Raw genomic sequence first — 24548 nt, forward strand, 5'->3', positions numbered from 1 at the left:
TTCTGTATTATTCATGCCCTGCCTGGCTGATAGTGTGCTGTGCTGAAAGTAAGTTTTGAATAGGATAATCCTACCCACCAGTACGCAGTAGGCGACCAGTAGCATTTGTTGTCCTGCATAAAAATGCCCCTGCAGGGGTGTCACACAGTGAATACTCATTACGGTGCTGCTTACTTCCCTACTCTGGTGCAGAAGTGCAGGGTCTATTTTAACCCATTTTGACCTGAGATCAGATTCTAAAAATGTCTTCTACATCCTGACAGTTTTCTGAAAAAGCTATGTTTCTATGTCAGTCGTTCTTCGATTTTTCAAAAATAGCAGACCTACAAGCTCGTAGCGCGCCACTCGGTGGCGCGCTATGAGCTTGTAGATCTGCTATTTTTCAATAGCTAAAGCATAACATAATGCTAACACCAAAAGGGGTTCCCGCCCAAAATGGGTTAAGGCGTGGTTTATACCCTGCCACGCTACCCTGCCTTCTCGCTGCCATGCACAGGTGAGCTGCAAATGTCTGGTCCACGGGGGACGCTAAACTACAAAAGCAGGAATAGCCACAGACAAGACCGTTGCAAATAACTTATAACTGCTCACCCCCCACCCCACCCCCTTGTTGTTCTTTTCTTACCTAATTTCAGCATTTGCAGTTTCGTATGCTTCCTCTACCTTCTTCAGTGCTGCAGCCTCTCTCTCTGCAGCTATAGAAAGAAAAAGGTCAGACAAAGCATCAATGCCGTTGTTGCGTCTGTAGGCTATGCCTTCATGTTGTTACAACAAACTGTGGTAATCCTGGTATAGAGCAGCACTGCATTCTCCCATACCTGGGAAAAGAACAGTGCTGCAAATCAACACAAACACATGCACGCACACACGCATGCACACGCGCAAGTACACACACCATTTCCAGGTGTGGTGGCAGCTGAAAGGCCCGCGGGCTCAATTAGTCATTTCGCAGTGATAGTTGTGCTTTTCTGAGAAGAGAGGAAATTGAATGAGAGGGACTTGGAGAGAGATGTGACTACAACAGGGTAATCTGTTTGTTTCTCCTTGTCACATTGCCGTGTTCCCATGTCGTTACTAGCATGTAGAGACGTGACAGGTGAGGAGTGTAGATCATCAACTGCTGTACTTTCAATTATTTTTGGGCGGCAGAACCGGGGATGTTTCAGGAACTTAGAATGAAAGCTCACGCACGTCACTGATAGGAGTGTCTGATTTGCAGGAACCTTAAAAAGACAATCAGATGTTATTACTGAGCTTCCTATGGTTTAAAGATCTCAGAACTGAATTGCATTCTTTACGCAGGCCCCTTTTCCACCAAAATAACTTTGGTTCTAGAACTGGGTCTGTTCTAGATTCTTGGAACTTAGTTGCTTTCACGGAACAGCAGCCATTTTTGGGTACCACCTGTACTGTACTGTACTGTACTGTACTGTACTGTACTGTACTGTACTGTACTGTACTGTACTGTACTGTACTGTACCATACCGTACCGTACCGTTTCCTAGTGTGTCTCCCCTCCCCATACTGCTTTGAGAGACTGTTCCACCTGGGAGTGCGGCTGTGGGCAGTTGGACTAATGATTGACATTGCTACTTTACCCAAATCTGAGATCAGATTCTAAACATGTCTTCTACATCCTGACAGTTTTCTGAAAAAGCTATGTGTCTATGTCAGTCGTTCTTCGATTTTTCAAAAATAGCAGACCTACAAGCTCGTAGCGCGCCACTCAGTGGCGTGCTATGAGCTTGTAGATCTGCTATTTTTCAATAGCTAAAGCATAACATAATGCTAACACCAAAAGGGGTTCCCGCCCAAAATGTGTTAAGTGACTGGTTTGTTTGACTCTGTGTTGCATCTTACCAGTTGCGTTTTCCCCTGTGCTTCCTGGAAGATTGTTTGCTGTTCTTGTAAGTTATGTTTTTGTGCCATGTGAGGCAAAACCTTTTGTTAAACTTTCAAAGTAAAGAGCATTCTGTTACTCCTGGTGTAGTTCTCTCTTCATGTTGGTGCCACTTACGTTCCGGGTTGGCATTCGTGACAGTTCGTTTTGGTTAACTACAATAAACCCTGCTTAATTTATGCCCTTTCCGTGAGTGTGACTTCACTTCCAAACCTGGAACACGAAGTGTAGTGCATTATTGAATGCACTACACTTGAACCACTGTGGCTGCAGTCTCTTTACACACAGGGGATTAATCCATTGAGACCTGGAACGCATCCATGTCACGTTAGCGTTTAACCACATTAACCATTAACCCATTTTGGGGCGGGAACCCGTTTTGGTGTTTTAAACATTGTTATAATTTAGCTATTGAAAAATAGCAGATCTACAAGCTCATAGCGCGCCACCGAGTGGCGCGCTATGAACTTGTAGGTCTGCTATTTTTGAAAAATCGTTAAAATGTGCCTCAAATCTTTCAGAAAATTGTCATGATTTAGACAACTTTTCTTTTTAAATTTCGACGTCAGGCCTGAATGGTTTAAGTACGAACAGGAGGGACAAAAAACCTTTACAGCAGTGACGAACCGGCAGAAATAGTCAGAAATGAAGGAGCGAGGTGAGACAAAAGAGGCCGTGTGCAAGGAGGGATAATGTGGACGTGAAGAGAGTTAGAGAAACCTTCAGTTTAACCCATTTTGACCTGAGATCAGATTCTAAAAATGTCTTCTACATCCTGACAGTTTTCTGAAAAAGCTATGTTTCTATGTCAGTCGCTCTTCGATTTTTCAAAAATAGCAGACCTACAAGCTCGTGGCGCGCTATGAGCTTGTAGATCTGATATTTTTCAAAAGCTAAAGCATAACATTATGCTAACACCAAAAGGGGTTCCCGCCCAAAATGGGTTAATTGTCTTGCGCCGGTGGTCCTGGGGATTTACTGGTGCTTCTGGAAGACCACACGTTTGACACCGCCATGGAGTGAACCCTCGCCAGCTTGGCTGCGTGGCAACGGAGACTAGTCTGGAGTGCGCGTGCGCCGCCTGTGTCTATGTGCAAGGACTGTGTCGGAGGCTGTCAGGGCACCGGCCTGAATACCAATTAGCATGTTCCTCGCATGTGGTCTCAGCTGGTCGTCCATAAAGACACCGCCCGCACACACACACACACACACAAACTAGTCCCCTAGCGACGATTTCTTGCCGAACCAAGCACAGATGTGGTACTGTATGTCCAAGAGGCGAGCTGTGATTTTCCTGCACTGTAATGCCTATTTTTATGACACAGAGAAGGGCATATCTTTCCATAACCCCCACCAGAACCCAACAACCCCCTCAAGCTCCATCAGAATCACACGCATACACACAAGCGTACTCTCTCTTCAACCGTCTCTCACATACTCTCTCTCTTTCACTCGCATGCACGCACGCACGCACGCACACACACACACACACACACACACACACACACACACACACACACACACACACACACACACACACACACACACACACACACACACACACACACACACACACACACACACACACACACACACACACACACACACACACACACACACACACACACACACACAGAGCGAGGAGGCTGAGCGATGTTGAAAAGAAGAAGCAGAAATCCCCCTGTGCGTGACATTTTGACCCCTTGCAGCAGCGCGGTCGCGTAACGGCGAGAGTGCTGTCGGTGACAGTGAGGAGAGCGGGGGACTCGTGGAGGGCAGCCAGGCGTGCAGCACTACCCAGAGCTAGGGAGCACACAGCTAGGGCCCCAGAGCCTTCTGGACGTACGCTCTCTGCAGTTCTGAACCAGCCACTGCATCTCCAAAATAACCTGAGGGCTAAAGAAGTCCAGCCGCTTATGATTGGAGGAGTGATCCTAAGCTAATAATAATGGAGGGTGGTTGGGTTAGGCGTGCCGTGCGTGCGTGCGTGCGTGCGTGCGTGCGTGCGTGCGTGCGTGCGTGCGTGCGTGCGTGCGTGCGTGCGTGCGTACGTGTGTGTGTTATAGCACGTTTTCATAATGTTGGCTCACATGGATTGCACTGTACTGTACTGTACTGTAGGTGTACTGTATATGCCATCTCCTGTCTGAAATCCCCCTGTGCATACACATACCTTGAGCCAAAGACCAGGGATGTTCTGTTTACATGGGAACGGATCAATAGCCAAGGCAATTTCTCTGCAGCTCGCAGGAAAAAAATAGCAGCCAGGGAGTCCTGCGGTGGTGTGTGCCGCGGTCACGCTCGAAGGAAAACAAAGGAAATGTGGCATACCTACCCTTAACCCATTTTGACCCGAAATCAGATTCTAAAAATGTCTTCCTGTCATCCTGACAGTTTTCTGAAAAAGCTATGTTTCTATGTCAGTCGTTCTTCGATTTTTCAAAAATAGCAGACCTACAAGCTCGTAGCGCGCCACTAGATCTGCTATTTTTCAATAGCTAAAGCATAACATAATGCAAACACCAAAAGGGGTTCCCGCCCAAAATGGGTTAAACCCCACATATACTGTACAGCAAGCAACAGGAACCTTTAACTAGAGCACATCTACAGTAGCATCGGCCACACACAAGCAATAGGGCATTGTTTCTTGTAGAAAAGCTTGCTCTTTAATATGCAGGCTGGCAGCACGTTCAATCTCTGTCACTGCCGGTACGTGTCTATCCACTTCTAAGACTCTCCCTCTTCCCTATTCCAGTTTACCGTCTTATTTCCTTATTCATGTTTATAGACCGTATACGTGTGTCCTTTCCTTTCTACCCCACTGCGTTTCCTTCTTTGATTTCCATTTCATCTCTTACGTTGTCTCTCATCCCATTCGCCCGCCTACCGCTTCCTCTCTCTCACGTCGGCTGAACACCTCGTTCAGCCAGAAAGGGTGGGGTGGGGGAGGGGCAAAGGGGGGGAGTTGGTTGAGGGTTTTCCATAATGAAATGTTTATGACAGCTTGTTTCACTGAACAAGAGGGTCTCCTTCATTGACTGTCAACAGGACCAGCGCTCGCAATAATAACCCATTTTGGGCGGGAACCCCTTTTGGTGTTTTAAACATTATGTTATAATTTAGCTATTGAAAAATAGCAGATCTACAAGCTCATAGCGCGCCACCGAGTGGCGCGCTACGAGCTTGTAGGTCTGCTATTTTTGAAAAATCGTAAGAATGTGGTGCAAATCTTTGAATATAATAATAAATGAGTACCACAGACGAAAAACAGTCTAAGTCCAAATTTCAGACTGACCCCTCCACGAAAAGGCCTCGTTGTCCTGAACCCTTATCTATCATTTATACATTATGGATCAATAGTGTGGACTTAGACTGTTATTCGTCTGTGGCATTCTTTCAAAGTGAATGTTTTTAACTCAGGTCTAAATGGCATAAGCACCTGTTCACATCAAAGTGGGCCGCCCAAAGGTACACATTACTCACATTTCCTCACATATTTATTTCATTTTGTTGGCGAGAAAACGATGGCCATCAGCTAAATTAATACGACAAACGTGGTATTATCACTGAGTGGCGGTGCAGTGTGCATGCATAGTAGATACAACATGAGGGGGTTTGTACATTGGCGCTCAGACGCCACCTGTCAAAACTACCCCCGAATTTACTCTGTAGGTTAAACATAAAGTTCATTCCATCGAAATACAGCAGCACAGTTTTCCCACGCTCACAATTCCCCGTACTTTATGCATTCAACTGCATTAAAAATCCAGAACCCTCTGATGGGAGTTGAATGCATAATCGCTGTGTTAACCCATTCAGGCCTGACCTCAAAATTTAAACAAAAATCTTCTAAATCCTCCAGTTTTACTGAAATAAATATTTTCACGATTTTTCAAAAAATAGCAGACCTACAAGCTCGTAGCACGCCACTCGGTGTCGCGCTATGAGCTTGTAGATCTGCTATTTTTCAATAGCAAAACATAATGTTTAAAACACCAAAAGGGGTTCCCGCCCAGAATGGGTTAAGAGTGTCTGATAGTATTAAGGTTGAGTGTGCAACGGTAGCTGGCAGATATACTATCATATTTTGGACTATTAATTTCTCTCTATTCACTCTCCCAAACCATCGCTCAACTTTCCAGAAGAAGGACAAGCAGGCCATGACCGGGCCATAAGAATGGGTCCATTCACGGCAGGAAATGGCATTGAATAGATTTTGAATCGAATTTGCTGAAGCACTGTTGCACCAATGACTAGAACCGTTGTTTACGCGCCAGAATGTATTCTGATGTAGTCATTCTGATGTATTAGCCTTTTATATACTTCTTGTATAATGATTTTCTGATCAGTTCGGTAGTGGTATAACATTTTGAATTGGTTATAGTTTTTTACCATGCAAAGGTGGAAATGATCTTCTCCTGTCATCATATTATTAGTAAGGGCATTTTATCAGGTATTTGACCAATCTGGGAACTTTTCATGATTCTGAATCCATTCCAAGCATTAGTTTTGCACAAAAAACACTCCTTGGGCTAAATTAGGCCATATCCACTTGACCAAATGTGCTGACCTCATCACGTTTGTGAGGCCGTTTTCCTCCCAAGGAGTGTTTTTTGTGCAAAACTAATGCTTGGAATGGATTCAGAATCATGAAAACCCCCTAGTTTCATATGTCACATGCTACTTAAAGAATGATGAAATTTGGACTTTTTTGCCTTATATAGGATGTTAAGGGTATGGTCACATATTATGCTAATAACTCAATTTCCCACAGGAGTTGAATTTCAAACTTTTAGTACATGTTATCAGACACCTTTAGAAACACATTGGTGAAGAAATTTCTTGGTAACGATTTAGTTCCCAGATTTTCATAGATTTCTCTTACTATATGATATATCATAATGGTTCAGACCAGGCAGCATTGCAACATCTCCCCGTCTTGCTCTTGCCTTTTTCCCCACTTAAAGAGTGCCGTAGTATTTTGTTGTCTGCAACGCTGGGGAACAAAAGATCAAGCACGACTTCTTGGATTTAGTTCTTCATATACATCAAACTGTTCCATTAAAGAAAACCTGTTTAACCCATTTTGACCTGAGATCAGATTCTAAAAATGTTTTCTAAATCCTGACAGTTTTCTGAAAAAAATATGTTTCTATGTCAGTGGTTCTTCGATTTTTCAAAAATAGCAGACCTACAAGCTCGTAGCGCGCCACTCGGTGGCGCGCTATGAGCTTGTAGATCTGCTATTTTTCAATAGCTAAAGCATAACATAATGCTAACACCAAAAGGGGTTCCCGCCCAAAATGGGTTAAGGGCTTTGAATTATTTAATCCAACGCTTAATACGCTAAACCCGCAAATTTGTTTCATGTGTTCAATTCGCCGTTTTTTTATAATTAAAAAGAAAGAGCGGATGTGTCGCGGACCTGGTGACGAGGCCGTCGCGTTATGATGACGAAACCGGAAATCAAGCCATGCTGTGGGCTGCTAGGGCTTCTGGGAAAATGAGCTCAATGCAAGTGAACGGTGTGTTTGTTTGGACTACATCATGCTGTGGAGGCTGTTCTTGTTTCGCATTGTAATGCCGGCATGTTTTTCTCTTCAACAACAAACCATGGGACTATTTTCCGCCGGACTTTCGTGGATAAAAGCTGCAAATACTTTTGCGTATGCTCCAAAGGTAATAAGACAATCTAGGCAGCCTAGGTAGGATGGTAGGATGAATTTAACCCATTTTGGGCGGGAACCCCTTTTGGTGTTAGCATTATGTTATGCTTTAGCTATTGAAAAATAGCAGATCTACAAGCTCATAGCGCGCCACCGAGTGGCGCGCTATGAGCTTGTAGGTCTGCTATTTTTGAAAAATCGAACCACTGACATAGAAACATGGCTTTTTCAGAAAACTGTCAGGATGTAGAAGACATTTTTAGAATCTGATCTCAGGTCAGAATGGGTTAAAGCCCCAAAAGTGCTAAGGTGGTGAAAACCCCTCTGAATAGTGCCCAATAGACAAGACCAAACAACTGGTCAGGGTTGGCGAGTTCATTCGCCAACAACAGGGTGCTGTTTATGAATGTGTATGATGTAACAAACGCCCAAGAGCCGACCTAGTTCTGCATCTTCTCTGCTCCTCATGACACGGTCCCCTTCCGGGGTAGCTCTATCATCCCTCGACATACTGTCACATCAGAGAGCGTAGGCGTCTCTGCATGTATGAATCGACATGTCCACACAGTGTTCTGGATACGTTCGCGAATGATAGGTCAAAACACTCCAAGGGTGAATTATGAAAGCAGGTATAGGAAGGTCTGCAGTTGAGGTACAAAGTAGAGTAATGACTTATATCGTTCTTTGTTGACAAATTGATTTGAGTTGTGACAAGTTGATGGGTTTTGGGTGGATGCTGTCTCTGTTGCCAGCTTGCCACACAACAAATGCTTTGATTTAAATGATTTCTTCTTTTAAATCACTTCATAAAACACATACTTTTATTGAAATGACTACATCATTTGTAATTTTACTGTTTGATTCTCTTAATGTTTGATTTCTCACTGTGGATTTATTGTTTTAATGCTCAGATTATATGATACTTTAGTACTGTTACAGTACTAAAATATCCAGTTTGCCCTGGAAGGGCGCTCCCTCTTTTATTTTGTGAGTTTTTGTTTTGACCGTGTAAGGACAGGGATTGTGGATCATTTCCGTCAATATCTTCTAATTAAGAGATCTTTCCATAATCAACATGTTGAAATGTTTGATTTTATTCGATTTATTTATTATCGTCCACAGACCCGACAGAAGGATACAGATATACGTGGTACGTAGTTTTTCAGAAACCGTTGATCCGACCAAACTCGGCACGGTCACACACGTGCCAACTTTGAGGTCAATTGGTCGGATGCAAAGTTATGCCCAGGACCGAAATAAACACATTAGCGCATCCGTAAATGTATAGACGGATAGTTGTATTCAAGTGATTAAAAAAAACAACAATAATAGCAACAATAATAATAACCACCCCTATTGGCTCAGATTGATATATAGCATTGTAAAAATGGGTTCACTTGGGGGAATGAATGAGTGATGGACATGTTTGTGCATAGTGATAGCAAGAGCTCTCAACAGAACTAGGGCTGCACGCTGGAGAGTAGTCATCTGCACTGTCTCATAAAACATCTTCATCTGGAATCAGCTTGGTGTGGTGCCAAACATTCATAGCTTCAGGGGGGGGAGAGAGAGAGAGAGAGAGAGAGACAGACGCACCCACGCACGCACGCACGCACGCACGCACGCACGCACACACTAATCTATTTCGGTCAACATAAGAGACAGAAAGCTGGCAGCCACTCAAATCAGAATTCCAACACTTGAGATGTGAAAATGGGCTAATTGCTTTATCCCTCTTCTAGGCAGAATCCAATACATTCCTCCCATGGCTATCGGCACACAGGAGCAAGGTTGAGGGAGAGCAAGAGGCAGATCTTTGCACCCTCGCAGCAGCTTAACCGAAGAGGTTAGCGAAAGGGAAGATAGTTGTGGTAGTATATAGCAGACTTTTATTCCACCAATGCAACGAAAGCAGCCTTCCTCGCCCCTTCTCCCTCTCACCCTGATCCTCCGGCACTCGTTCTCGTCGAACTAGCACTCCAGGTGAGCGCAATTATGTTTCAAGGACACGCCACCCTTAGCCAGGGGGGTCAGGGGTCATGCTGAGTGCTACGTTAATGGCAAGCCCCTCTCCTGCTTAACATTTTGCAGCTAATTTGGAAGGTGCTGAACAGAACTGTTAATTAAACACCAACTCCACCAGGGTTTCTAACTCGCCAGAGTGCCGATGCGCCCCCCCTCCACCCCCCCCTCTCCCCCATCCTCACTCGCTTTCTTTCATCCTCCTCTTACCCACTTGAGCTCCCTCGCCTAACCTGTCAATTCATTTTGAGTGCCAAGAAGACACTGCCGTTTCAATTGCTCCTCCACTGCCCTGATGTGCACCGACGTGTTTAAGCGTTTCCATTTGGGAAGCAAGCAGTGTAGGAGTGGCTGGCCTGATGATGTTTACAGAGGTTTGCCTGTTCAACAGTATAACAGTGTAGGCGTATCCACAGGTTAAGAGAGACCACATCGACCTGAAATGACACGGTGGGATTATGTTTAGGAAAGAGTCCACGGTTGTAATCAGATGTGGCCACACAACTGTTCATATCTTAATCTTTTCAGTATTTTAATACAAAAAAAAAGATATTCATGTCTTTAGCTGCAACTTAAATTGGACCAAAGTGAACAATTCTACACAGGATGTACAAAGCTAATTTGTTTATACAAGCCTACTCCAAGGAGTGACATCTAAAAAAAAAAGAAGGAACCACCACCACAAAAACCCACCACACTAGATAATCACACTAGAATAGTGTGATTATCTAGTGTGGTGGTTGTTTTTGGTGGTCGCCAAATTATTTTGGGGGGTCCCCAAATATATATATTTTTTTGCAACTGAATGGCTGGAAAATGGAAATGAAGAGTTTACATAGTACACATAGTACATGCATACACCTTCCCTAATGATTATATCTGGTTTCAGTATTTATTTATGGTGTATTGTCTCTATTATTAAGGTTATTGTAGCAGTCAATTTATATTGGGGGTCGGGAGGGGGCGGGGCGGGGGTCCAGAGACATTGCCAAAGCATTTCCGGGGGTCCCCGGCCAAAAAGGTTGAGAACCCCTGCACTAGATAGTACCTAGTGCAGGGGTTACACTATGTAGAATTATGCTCTGATCCACGGCAGTGACGCCGTCCCATGTTTATTGAAAGGTACCAGTCGTCATACACACTCAATTGTCAAAGATTTTAAAAGCAATTCGCTATTTATTGTCATTGGCTATGAGCTGTATATCGAATATAAAGGTCTTCTTCAGGGAACCTCAGTGACACCTCTGCCCCACCACAGCAATAGCACCTTAGGCATACACAATCCAATAATAATAATAAATATTACTTCTTGACTTTTTCTGTTGGGATTACATGGCATGTTGGCTGGGGACAATGACTCTACAGACACTAAGCTGTAAACGCCTACTAGTAGCTTAAAAGCCTTATAGCAAATATTGGCTCTTCAGGTTAGAAGCCGCTATTGAGCAGCTAAAACTACAGCGTGGAATAAAGTCAGCAGTGTGGACTACTATATATATTTTATTTATATTATTATTTAGTTTTTTGTTATTCGATTTTTTGCCTTTATTGAGTTACAAGTGAAGATAGACAGGAAGGGGGGAGACGTGCAACACGCAACGCACGGTCCGGCCAAAGCCTATATGTGGCATGCGCCTAGACCACATGGCCCTATATACTTGACCCCTATAACTAAAATTAAAAAATAAAAACACCTTAAATATTTTAATTCTTTCATAAATAGAGAATCTTTCACTCAATAGGAACTGCTCCTGTCGCAAGTTGATGATGTCATATGTCCATGTGTGGTCCAGCCCTATGGAATATATGGAATGCACATGCTAAAAAAAAAAGGATTTAAATGTTTGCTTTGATACTCATATTATCCTTATAGGAAGTAGTATGTTGTTTTTTATTAGCATAATTATGCATTCCATACATTCCATAGGGCTAGACCATATATATGACATCATCAACTTGCGACAGGAGCAGTACTGAGTGAAATATTCGTTATTTATGAAAGGTGTTTTTATTTTTTTATTTTAATGTTTTAAGGCATATTGTCTTATTAGCCAGGGATCCTTTTAATATTGTAACCACGAGGTAGCGATGATTTTTTTTAATGAGCCAATAACTACAACGTTCTATTCAAAGTTCAAAGTCATCCTAGGCAGTCGCCATGGATAGCACCACTCAGCCTCTTCTAAATCAGCACCATGGCCAGCACCACTCAGCCTCTTCTAAGCCAGCACCATGGACAGCACCACGCAGCCTCTTCTAAGTCAGCACCATGGACAGCACCACTCAGCCTCTTCTAAGTCAGCACCACTCGGCCTTTTCTAAGTCAGCACCATGGACAGCACCACGCAGCCTCTTCTAAGTCAGCACCATGGTCAGCACCACTCAACCTCTTCTAAATTAGCACCATGGACAGCACCACTCAGCCTCTTCTAAGTCAGCACCACTCAGTCTCTTCTAAATTAGCACCATGGACAGCACCACTCAGCCTCTTCTAAGTCAGCACCATGGACAGCACCATTGGGCCTCTTTTGAATGGGCACTATGAACAGCACTAACTGGGAAGGCACGTGGTAAGAAGCTAGAAACTGTGTGACTCCAGTGAGCACCAGACTGCATCATCAGCATAGCCAACATCAAAGGTTCAGGGCCCGTAACCTGTACCAGAACTCTATTTGTGTCTCTCTGTCCAAATGGGTGTTTGTCAGGATGTGTCGGACAAAATGGAAAACTGCAGGGGAACAAACTCAAACTCACACACACACACACACACACAGACACAGACACAGACACACACACACACACACACACACACACACACACACACACACACACACACACACACACACACACACGTGTGCAGATAGCATCACAGGATGTGTACTAGCATGACAGAGGTAGCCTGCAGAACAAGAGTGTGGGTGGGGGAAATGCAGGCGAGGACGGGGCAGGAGGATAAGGATAGGGGGTTGGGGTGAGTCGAAGAAGCCCTTCAGATGATTTTCTGGAAAGTGGATGGTTGAGAGAGCCAGCAGCTGTTGCTGCTGTAAACCCAATGCCAAATACTTGGCTAATCCATGGCATGGCATCACTCCATAAATTTAGGATGCTGCCTGTGACCTCAATACACACCATGTGACTTGCGGGGTTTGCTTTATTAACGGTGACCAGCATTGTTACCCATCTCAAGGCTGTGTGTGTGTGTGTGTGTGTGTGTGTGTGTGTGTGTGTGTGTGTGTGTGTGCCTGTTCTACACAGGCCTCTGCACTGCATCTGTCTAATCGGGGTGGGGGTGGGGGGCAAGGAGAAGTGTGAGTCAACTTGTCACATGAGCACTGATGATAGACTCTGGAATAGTTAACACCAGCCCACAAGCATAGCTCTTTATTGAAACAAGCTGCACACTCACACAAAAACATACACACGCACAAATACATGATGAGCAGATGGCGATGCCAGTCATGCCACTGCACCTGCTAATTTCCACAGAATATGAGATGATGCTATGTGTTCCGGTAAAAACCAGAGTATACTTCTCTCCTTTTTCCCCTCATACACCAAATCCCTTCATAGAAAATAGCCAATCTACAAGCTTACAGTGCAAACACGGCTAGTTGTGACGTGTTGTGCACTTGTAGATCTTCTAATTTCAAGTGGTTAAATCACAGCTGAAACATATAATGGCTTACCGTTGCTATTCAATCTTCATGTCTCAGAGGAGTTTATTTAGCCTACATCTCAAGACAGGCCCATCTGCTTCGTTTACTTTTACATCTATCCTCCGTCCCCACTGGGCTGGACATCTTACCACTTTCTCTCCTGGCAATGTCACAATTAAAATCACATGGTGTGTCTTTGTGTGTGTGTGTGTGTGTGTGTGTGCGTGCGTGCGTGCGTGCGTGCGTGCGTGCGTGCGTGCGTGCGTGCGTGCGTGCGTGCGTGCGTGCGTGCGTGCGTGCGTGCGTGCGTGCAAAGGTGTGGACATAACAAATGGGCCAGGCCCATCCCAAAGTGTCTTGCAGCCCAGGTGCTGACACTGAACAAACACCAGTGGTGGACAGGTAGCGCATCGCAACGCTCACCGTTATCAGATTTAGAAATGAATTCATCTCGGATTCTTTTCCCAGATCGTGTTTTTACAGAACCGATGATCGCGGTAATACAAAATATTCCGGGTGAAAGAAAATACGATCGCCCGTCACTTTACTTTACACAGCATCAGTTTACATCCGGTTCACGTCATGGGTCACGTCAGGGCCTTCAGAATTGACTTGACTGAGAAACACTGGCAGCGACGGAAGAATTAATTAGTCAAAACATGGCAATTAATGAGTTAATACTTGTAGTAGTTGAGAGATATTTGATCAGGGGTATCTGTACTGAGACTCAAGCACTACAAAACACACACAACTGATTTAGAACCCTTCAGAGGGCACCACTTCAAAGGGCACTTTAACCCATTTTGACCTGAGATCAGATTCTATATCCTGACAGTTTTCTGAAAAAGCTATGTTTCTATGTAAGTCGTTCTTCCGATTTTTCAAAAATAGCAGACCTACAAGCTCGTAGCGCGCCACTCGGTGGCGCGCTATGAGCTTGTAGATCTGCTATTTTCCAATAGCTAAATTATAACATAATGTTTAAAACACCAAAAGGGGTTCCCGCCCAAAATGGGTTAAATAATATCCCAACTGGAGGCTATAGGGACACAGACAGCAGCCGCGCCCACCAACACTGATACAGCATCCGCAGCCTGATGGCAATTATTTAGACGTCCACTTGCTAATTATAATATGGGATGACAGGTGCCCAAAACAATTTGAGCACAAACTGCCTGTGAGCCTGTGCGTATGTGTGTCTGCTTATGGTTAGAGATAAAGATAGCCAGGCCAATGTCTCGACACACAAACGAACGCGCACGCGCACACGCACACACACGCACACACACACACACACGCACACAACCCTCTCTCTTTCAATTCTTAGCTCGGCCATGCATAACTGTTAGTGTGATATTCCATGTTATGTGGTTCTCACTAACACTGATTGGAGCCAAATCTAGAAAGGGTGGAGGGAGAGTGGAGGTATCAAGGTCAATAGAGCGTCGCAGTCCCGCCCCTTACCATGGACCAGGAAATGAAACCCAATGCATTTTCCTCATAGACATTTCTTAAAGTATTTATTTAAAGACGGTTACGCCGCGGACAAAGCCAACTCGAGTCGTGACAACTCATGACAACACAAACAATATTTTGGACCAAACAAATAATTACAAAGAAGAAAAACAACAAAAAAAGTGTTGTAACCTGCCGTTTTTTTCTACTTTCTAATTATTTGTTTGGTCCAAAATATTGTTTGTGTTGTCATGAGTTGTCACGACTCGAGTTGGCTTTGTCCGTGGCGTAACCGTCTTTAAATAAATACTTTATGAAATGTCTATGGGGAAAATGCATTGGGATTCATTTCCTGGTCCATGGTAGGGGGCGGGACTGCGACGCTCTATTGTCTTGTAAGTAGCTTAACACCCTGAGCAGCGTAAACGGAGGTCTCCGTCCTATCAAATAGTTACGCTCAGGACGAGATTCATCACAGGACTGAACATTAATGATACCATAACGGAGCGCACCGCTCCACAGGCTGGGAGGGCCTGTTGGGCAACATTGTCATTGTCATGTCATGTCATTTCCGGTTGGGACGTCATCCAAAGTGGTCCCCCTCCATTTTAGTGGATGAGATCGAAAATCTTAAAACGTGAATAACTCTTGATCTAAAATTTAGATCAAGAGTTATCTTTGGTTAGTATAGGACGGATTGATTTAGATTCTAAATCAATCCGTCCTATACTAACCAAAGATCATGTTTTTGATGGCCCATCGTGGTCCCGTCGCTTGTCGCGTTAGAAGTAATCATACAGTACTTTGATCGCCTCGGGGGTGTTTTGGCTACATCTACAGTAGCTACTTCAGCTACATCCAAGATGGCGCCTTGTGCACCTTGAAATGGGCCCTGAAGAAACAAATCGCTGGGCGTCCTGATTTAATGGTTACAAATACCCCCGGGCGTTCTAGGTGTTAACTACATGCCCAGGAAATGTGGAACCAGCTGTTTATAAACGAAAATCGTGGAAATTGTCTCAATACAGTAAGTACTGCATTGATTGTTGAAAGTTACACCATCTTCTGCATATTGGCTGCTTGCTTCGCTATGCGTTATGATATATGATATGTGTAACTGTATCAAATGCTTAGTATAGATAGATACAATTGGCCACTGTACTGCAAAATAATGGCACTGCAATCATATTGCGGGTGCAGGCTACTGCGCAAGGCAAAACTGCACAAGACTAGAACATGAACATGTCCCAAAGTCCTCCACAGAAATCTGTGAATACATACCAGTGTTGTTTTTGGCAGTTTGATTTAGTCGACTAAAATGTATTTTGGCGGGCCTTGATGCCATTGTGAAAATAGCCGATCTACAAGCTCACAACGCATCGCAGCGCGGCGCGTTGTGAGCTGGTAGATCGGCTATTTTCAGCATGCAACCAAGTGTAAAATAACTTATACTGGATCTCTTGTCCACTAGTACCTTCCGAACACTCTAGTTTTTATTTGTTGACGACATTGTTGGTCTCAGTTTTAGTCATCATTAGTTAGTTTAGTTAGTTTTCATTTAGTTTCCATTTAGTTTTAGTCAGTGAAAAAAGGTAGTCGACGAAAAAAATTCGTCTTAGTTTTAGTTGACGAAATCAACACTGATACATATACAGTATTCAATTCTGTACTACCCACTCGCAGTCGCAGACATGAGGACGAGGGAGGCAAAAGCATCTATATCTTGTGAATAGGGCCCAGGGCTTTCAACCATTATGCCAGCCTTCACCCTACTCCTTAGGAGGAAGTCCTTCTGGAATTCACCCAATCAAATGGATGTGCGCTCTCTGCTCATATCCCAAAAGCCCTCTTGCCATGAACCCAGCTCCATTTAACCTAAAACAAGATATGCTCACACAAACAAACGTGCATGCATGCACAGCATGCACGACATGCGCGCGCACACACACACACACACACACACACACACACACACACACACACACACACACACACACACACACACACACACACACACACACACACACACACACACACACACACACACACACACACACACACACACGTCCCTATCAACTCATAGCTGTAGCACACAGCTATTAACGTATGGTAGCTAAGGGAAGGCACTGAGCTTTCCCCAGGGACATGAGGAGGGGGCTTGGAGATTTGGTTTATATTCAATCAGTGAAATCAAGGCAGCTGACTGATGAATAATGAATATAAATTGAACGCTCTTCACTGGCACGGTTGTACATGCTGCGAGTGGGAAAGCACAAGCCGATACACAGATGTTCACATGTTGGCGGTAGGGCTGGGCGCAGGGTTGGGAAGTAACGGATTACATGTAACGTCGTTACTTAATCAGAGTAGAAACGATTTACAGTACATTTTAAAATGTGTAATCTGGATTAGTAAGTAATGGGCATTACATGCTTGATTACATTCTCCCCTTCCCCTCATCAATTTTAGGCCTACAAATAATTTATAACATCAAACAGATAAAATAATCAAGTTAAAATACCAGGATCAGGAGGCTACGCTGTGTGTGTCGCTGCCGGCTAGTGGTTGACCACAAGCACTGCGCAGTGACGAGCAACATCGGTCCCAGCACCAATGGTGCAGTTCTAATGGCACTTACCACCAGTAGGCTCGCTAAATATGATGCGGACATAACCATATGGACATAACACTGGAAGAGCTAGAGACAGTGTGGTGCTATGTAGAATCATTCATGCACGAAACACATTTCAAACAGAAACGACACGGGCATACAATGAATACAAAGAGTTGATTTCTTAATAAGACAAACTGAATCAGTTGTAAAGCCAGCTGTCTTACACTGGGTTGGGCATTGCATATAGCCTGGTAAAAAGCCCACCCCCCCCCCCCCCAGAAACCAGAGGTTACGTCAGTTAAACAACTGCCGAGGGGTCCTTGAGGAGCATAAAGGCTAGAGGTGGACTGGTCGGAGAGAGAGCATCGGGGACATTGCAGAAGATGTTTTACAGACTAATAGAAAGTGAATGTCCAACATGCACCTGCATTCTTAAAGATAATGCAGTGCAGGGGTTTTCTGCTTCAGAGTTTGTACCTAGAGTCCAGCACGTTATAATCAGTTCCAGTAATTTAATCCGTCATTCTCCACTGTGCTCAGGGACATCATGTCTATATTTATAAAGTAAGAAACTGTATCCTCACTGCTTTTTAATCGCTTTCCATATGCGGCGATTCACACATGCGGCAATTTACCATCAGCTATAAAATGTATTTAAGACACTTTAGAATGTGATTATAATGCATTATATAGACCTGACCTTCAAGTAAAGTGTTACCGAGATGTTTTATCTCTGACAATGCAGAATCAGAAAATGACCTACAGTATATCTAAATGTGTTTGTCTGTTTCTCTCTAGCTCTATCACCTGTTGCTCTCCTTTATCATTTGATATCGTCTCCTCTGACACCCTGACTTCTGACAACTCCAATCAGTAGGATGAGTGGGAGGAGGGACGGTCTAGCACAAATGGCTAGGATGAGCCAATGTGATTATGTGCGTGCGTGAGTGCGTGCGCGCGTGCATGTGTACTAGTGATGTGTGGGCTGGCTTTTTTTCATAACCCGCCCCTCCTGCCCCGCCATGGGAGGCAACCCGCACCAACCCGCCCCGCGAAACAATATATTAATTAACGACCCGCCCGCCCCGCGACCCGCAAAAACAAAAAGTAGCCTACCGATCGGCTTTTCACCCAGCAGTCAATTCAATTCCTTGGCGAGAGAGAGAGAGAGCGGGGAGAGGGAGAGGGGGGACTGGGTCAACCCGCGGGACCTGCAGGCAACGAGCCAGACCGTGCATCACTAGCGTGTACTGTACGAAGGAGAAAGTGTGTAAGGGAGAACAAGAGAGACAGCTTTGCACACAGGGTTGTATTGGCAGAGAAACATTCAGGTGCTGAGAATAAAATAATGTGTTTTGTAACCATGCACCTTCGCCATGGACATCCTAAAAAGTCAACTGTGATATACAACATATTTGACAACACTGATTCCATACTTGATTCTTCATTTCATCCACAAGATGGTGTCATATGTATAGCAGCGTCAAAGCTGTCATTATAGCAATGAGACGAGATGTCAAGGAAGGTCCCCCAAAAGAACACTTGTTGCCTCTTAATACAGCATCATATATGTGACACGTCACCTCCTATTAAGGAGGCAATTATTTATTAGCACCATTGCTTCCAGTGAGGCTTCTCAGAGTCACACGGCAAACAGTGTGACCTGCCATTTCCGATCAACAAGGTCCAGAATTAGAAACCATATTAGCCCCTACATGATGCCATGCGACTGTGTGAAGGGAGAGGGAGAGAGAGGGGGGGGGGGGGGGGGGGGGGGTGGAGCATTGCACGTTGCCTAACGCAAACACAGTCCCAGATGGTCTTCTTCTCCACCCGAGAGGAGAATATGGGGACGCTGTCATCTTCACACACGTACTGCACAGCATGTGTGATTTTTTACATGCCATGCTAACAAACCGTAAGCCACTTGAATTCTGGCTTCTTGATTACTTAATTCAAGCTATAAACTACATGAGGACAATTAAGATTCTTTCTTTCTTTCTTTTTAAATGTTTTATTTGTTTCGAACACCATACAGGACAATTAAGATTGTGTAAGGTTTCATCCATAATTTCTTTAATTTTGGATGAAATAAAACAACTAAATTAAAGGCCAATTCACCAAACTAGATTTGAGAGTGATTTGTTTGTGCCTGATGCAATGACACATTGAGCTTAGACAATAGGGTGTACCAAAATCTCCTGGAGGGGGCATCAACATATGTGTCATGTGGTAGCGGCCGCCACACTTGTTGGCTTGTCTGGTTTGTTTACATTGAGCGACTATCAGGTGTGCTTGTATACGTTCTTTTTTTAAACTGACCTCACAATGGTGCAGACTTGCTCAGTAAATAAGTGCCACAGCAGGTCACGTCGATGAAATGAGCCAGAAAACGGAATTAGATGTTCAGCTTTCCAGCATGGAGACAGCATCAAGGAACCCAGATTGACGAGTTTACAAAAAGACGTAGAATGGCTTGGATCTCGGCTGTACGGCACATGGGCGCAGAGACATAACGTTCAACAAAGTATCTAAGCACAGCCGTGTTTGTTCACACCGTGTTTTCCTTGTCCTGTATTTGGGCCCGACGTTCTTTCTATCCATCCTGGTGTTGGTTCACTATGTTGTCGCCAAAAACAAGCTCAATATTTACAAAAACATACCACCGTCACTCTATTCTGAGTGATGTGGGCTAGAATGTAATGCCCACGAGAGGGTCGTCCCTAGATTTTCAGACACCACCCCCCTCTTGGTGACGTCACACGCTATAGACAATATGTGGGCTGAGCTGCAGTCCTTATTGTGACGCAATTTACTATGAATTTATGAAAACCTGCCTTTCTGTGTGTCACGTCACGCCTTCATATATGGTCACGCCTCGTGACATCACGCCTCCATATATGATCATGCTTCGTGACATCACGTCTCCATCTCCATATAAGGAGCTGACCTATTCTGACATTCCATATGTTGATCCTGCCCCACCCGTCCTTCCTCTTCGATGTCTCCCTTTTGACTGTCCATTCAAACTCTAGATGGGCCTGCCCCAAAGTTATTAGTGCAGCCGTGCCCGGCAGCCGGCGAAGCCGGCGAGTTCTCAACATGCCCGAAACTTAAGACCCGGCCCTACCTGGGCCCTCATCAAACCCTGTACACTCAAGACACGCTCCATATATGGCCAGACGTCATCAAACCCTGTACACTCAAGACACTGCCCCCGCTGCCACCCTTAGATCTCCATATATGGAGCTGACCTGTTCTGACATTCATTATGTTGATCTGACCCCCCGGATCGCTGATTTATTTACTTTTTTTTGCTTGGCCTTTCCTTCTTCAGCGATCCTAGTCCGGTTTTGCGCATGCGCACTGCCATTCACTTCTTGTATACAGGCGGACTAAAAAGCTGAATAACTCTAAATCTACAGAGCTCTCCATGGTTTTGACAAAACGTGCGATGTTCGGAGGTCTTTCCTGATTATCCGGTGATCTGGTGAAGGTAGGGTGGACTAATTTTAGCTCGCTAGCATTGACGCTAATTATTTATTTACTATTTTTGTATTTTACTCAGGACAGAGATTTATTGATATCAAAACCGATCGCATCGCTCCACAGGCTGGGAGCATCTGTTGCGCAACATTCGATGTAATTTCCGGTTGGGACGTCATCGGAAATGTTCCCCCATATTTTAGCGAATCTTAAAACGTGAATAACTCTTGATCTAAATCATTCCGTCCAATTCTAAGCAAAGATTTTGTTTTTGACGGCCCATCGCAGTCCCGTCGCTAGTCGCGTTAGAATTAATCATACCTCCCGTTGTTGTCGATCGCCTCAGGAGTGTTTTGGCTACATCTAGCTAACTCAGCTACATTCGGGATCGCTAAATGTGTTAGTGTGTAAGTAAAATAGATGAATTAACAAGCAAAATGAATATCCAAAATGTCAGCCAGTGGATTAGCTGGTTGCTGTCCTTTATTTGGCAGTGACTTGAAGGCAGCTGTGTCTTGCAACAACCTGCTAATTTGACTAATTAATTCTGTTTAAATGTGTAGGCTAGCTGATGAAGGCAGGTGTTACTGTGTAACGCTGACATGGTGTAAATTAAAATCTGTTTCATTTAATAACAGTCGTATTAATTATACGACTGTTATCTTTATTATTATTGTCCGTACATAACCCCCCCCCCACACACAACACACACACACACACACACACACACACACACACACACACACACACACACACACACACACACACACACACACACACACACACACACACACACACACACACACACACACACACACACACACACACACACACAGCGGGGGTGACACTCCTATAGACGAGCAGTCTCATGTCATGGTGAAAATAAGCATAATATAGCATCGGACACACTATGGGTCCAAATCTATTTATGATCGGATACAATTTTAATCATCTCCGTTTCGGATCAGATCCAATCCTTCTCGGCTCCGTTTCGGACCAGATCCAATCCTTCTCGGCTCCGTTTCGGACCAGATCCAATCCTTCTCGGCTCCGTTTCGGACCAGATCCAATCCTTCTCGGCTCCGTTTCGGTCCAGATCTAATCCTTCTCGGCTCCGTTTCGGGCCCGGCGCGGTATATAAGAATGTTTCTCGGGTCCGTTCGGTTCGGTCTAAATATCCTCGGTTCAGTTTTATGGACCCGTACTACCCTCTACCTCCGACCCTCTCAGCCATTATGAAATTGAGGTAAACTGAGACCCCTAGTGCCTATAGCTATTTAGTCTTGCAGACGATAATCCAGCACAGATGGTTTGCGAGCTATGGGGAGTGCTTGTTTTCCTTACAAGCCCTACCCAAAGTCCCTCAGTCACTCGCCGTCCTACATGGGTGGTGCTTAGAAGTCAGAATAAAATAGAACAGCGCACATCCTCCGATCTTGATGCTGGGCCAAACTGTTATACTAACAGATATGAAGAAAAGCAAAGGCTCGCAACTCACTTTTGTAATGCTGCAAGTAATTATTCACAATCACAGCAGGCAGGACATACAACGTTTCGACCGGTATTGGTCTTTTTCAAGTATGAATGAGATAACAGGAAATTAGTCATTATATACAGAGTGTGGACAAAAGAGCCATCAGCCCCATCTGGTGTAGTGGGGTAGCTCCAACAATTACAAGATAAGTCCCACATGGTCTGGGCTTGTAAGGAAAACAAGTGCTCCCCTTACCTTGGATGCTGCTGGATCACTGTAGAAACAAATAACACGCCTGTGGTTGATATAAGCTGATATAAGGAGTACACTACAGTGATTTTTATCATGTCTACTAAATGGAAATCAGCCAATCAGAATCAAGGATTGGGACAATGTTTTTAATCAAATTAATTTAACCCATTTAGGCCTGAGATCAGATTCTAAAAATGTCTTCTACATCCTGACAGTTTTCTGAAAAAGCTATGTTTCTATGTCTAAGGATTTTTTCTTCGATTTTTCAAAAATAGCAGACCTACAAGCTCGTAGCGCGCCACTCGGTGGCGCGCTATGAGCTTGTAGATCTGCTATTTTTCAATAGCTAGAACATAACATAATGCTAACACCAAAAGGGGTTCCCGCCCAAAATGAGTTAATTGAATTTAATCAATACATTTTTCACCGTGATCGTATTTTCTGCTGACCAGTTCACTTATAGGGGACAAATCCCAACATAGCCCCAGTTAAAGTATTATCCGTTCTCGTTGGCTCACTTTAGACCAGGCTAATCAAACTCTCAAACACACCAGTGACATGAAGAGTTTTTCAATTTACACTTGTAAGGGACAAAGAGTAAGACAGGACAACAACCGTTTCACGCAGGATTGTTTTCTCAGGGAAAAAATAATACACATCCTTCTCTACTTGCTGAGCACACAAAAGCCCGGCGACCAATTACAGTGAGGGAAAAGATTGAGAGAGCAAAATAAGAAGAGAGGGAGAAAAGAAATGTGATTTATGTTTGATCTGGGCACTCGGCTTCATAAGGCCACCACAGCAGCACTCATTTCATTTCAGAGAGTAGTCTGTTACAACACACGCCTCTGAGAGGCCTGTAAAAAGAAAAGCCCCAATTCGCGGATGATATAGTAGGGGGGCGCGTGTGATGCTGGGACCCTTCGTCAGTGGGTGGGCTCGTTTCGCATTTTGATGCGGGTGAAATTGAAGTGTGTTCCATTCCAGAGGCCCCCCCGTGTGGGGGGGGGGGGGGGGTATAACCCATTTAGGCCTGACGTCGAAATAAAAAAAACGTTCGCTCTGAAAGAATATATACCTATTCAAAGATTTGTGCCGCATTTTTACGATTTTTCAAAAATAGCAGACCTACAAGTTCCTGACATTCTATATGTTGATCCTCCCCACCCGTCCTTCCTCTTCGATGTCTCCCTTTTGACTGTCCATTCAAACTCTAGACGGGCCTGCCCCAAAGTTATTAGTGCAGCCGTGCCCGGCAGCAGGCGAGTTCTCAACAGGCCAGAAACTTAAGACCCGGCCCTACCTGGGCCCTCATCAAACCATGTACACTCAAGACATGCTCCATATATGGCCAGACCGAGTGGCGCGCTATGAGCTTGTAGATCTGCTATTTTTCAATAGCTAAAGTATAACAGAATGCTTGAAACACCAAAAGGGGTTCCCGCCCAAAATGGGTTAATATATGTTTCAGTCACATGACATATCAGCCAGTAATAGGTTTTCAGTTGGTTACCACCAAACATGTTTTCTCTTTGGCTGTCTCCAGGTTTTCGGACGCTGGATCACATGTACATAAAATAGCGGGGTCACGTTATGAATTTCCCCGGGTATATTACATCCTGGGCTCCGCTGCCACATCCCAAAGTGAGTGCTCAAAGAGCCCGGCCTGGGGAACGCGCCCGAGGCGTTGTGTTACACCTTGTTAGCTAAATGCATTTCAGAGATAAGACATTTGAAACCTTTCTCTGGACCCCTTTCTACTTACCTTCCCCCCCAGGCCCTCTCTCTCTCTCTCTGTCCGTGGTCTCCTGCTCCACCCTCACTATTATTGCTCTTCATCCTACTACTCTTTCTCTCATGAGGGTTCGAGGTCCACTCTGGGGGTCATTGTCGACACCGAGAGTCCACTTAATAACATGAATCACAGATTTATACGAATGTGACTCTCAAATGTGCCATTATGTGGCGGAGCGGCAGTCAAATGGTAAAACGAAGTAGTGGATTCATTAGCCTACACCGATAT

General features: G+C 44.5%; 1 protein-coding gene across 3 annotated transcripts in view; it reads right to left on the reverse strand.

Annotated features, from left to right (window-relative positions):
- LOC306914465 (glucosidase 2 subunit beta-like) overlaps window positions 1-24548 on the reverse strand; it is a 227131-nt gene that overhangs the window by 68730 nt on the left and 133853 nt on the right. For all 3 annotated transcript variants that reach the window (XM_079491499.1, XM_079491498.1, XM_079491500.1), the window contains exon 11: window positions 626-695. In XM_079491499.1, the coding sequence (XP_079347625.1) occupies window positions 626-695 (70 nt within the window). The remainder of the gene's footprint in view (window positions 1-625; window positions 696-24548) is intronic.

This window comes from Electrona antarctica, assembly GCF_951216825.1.
Source record: "Electrona antarctica genome assembly, chromosome: 21".
NCBI classification, from domain to species: Eukaryota; Metazoa; Chordata; class Actinopteri; order Myctophiformes; family Myctophidae; genus Electrona; species Electrona antarctica.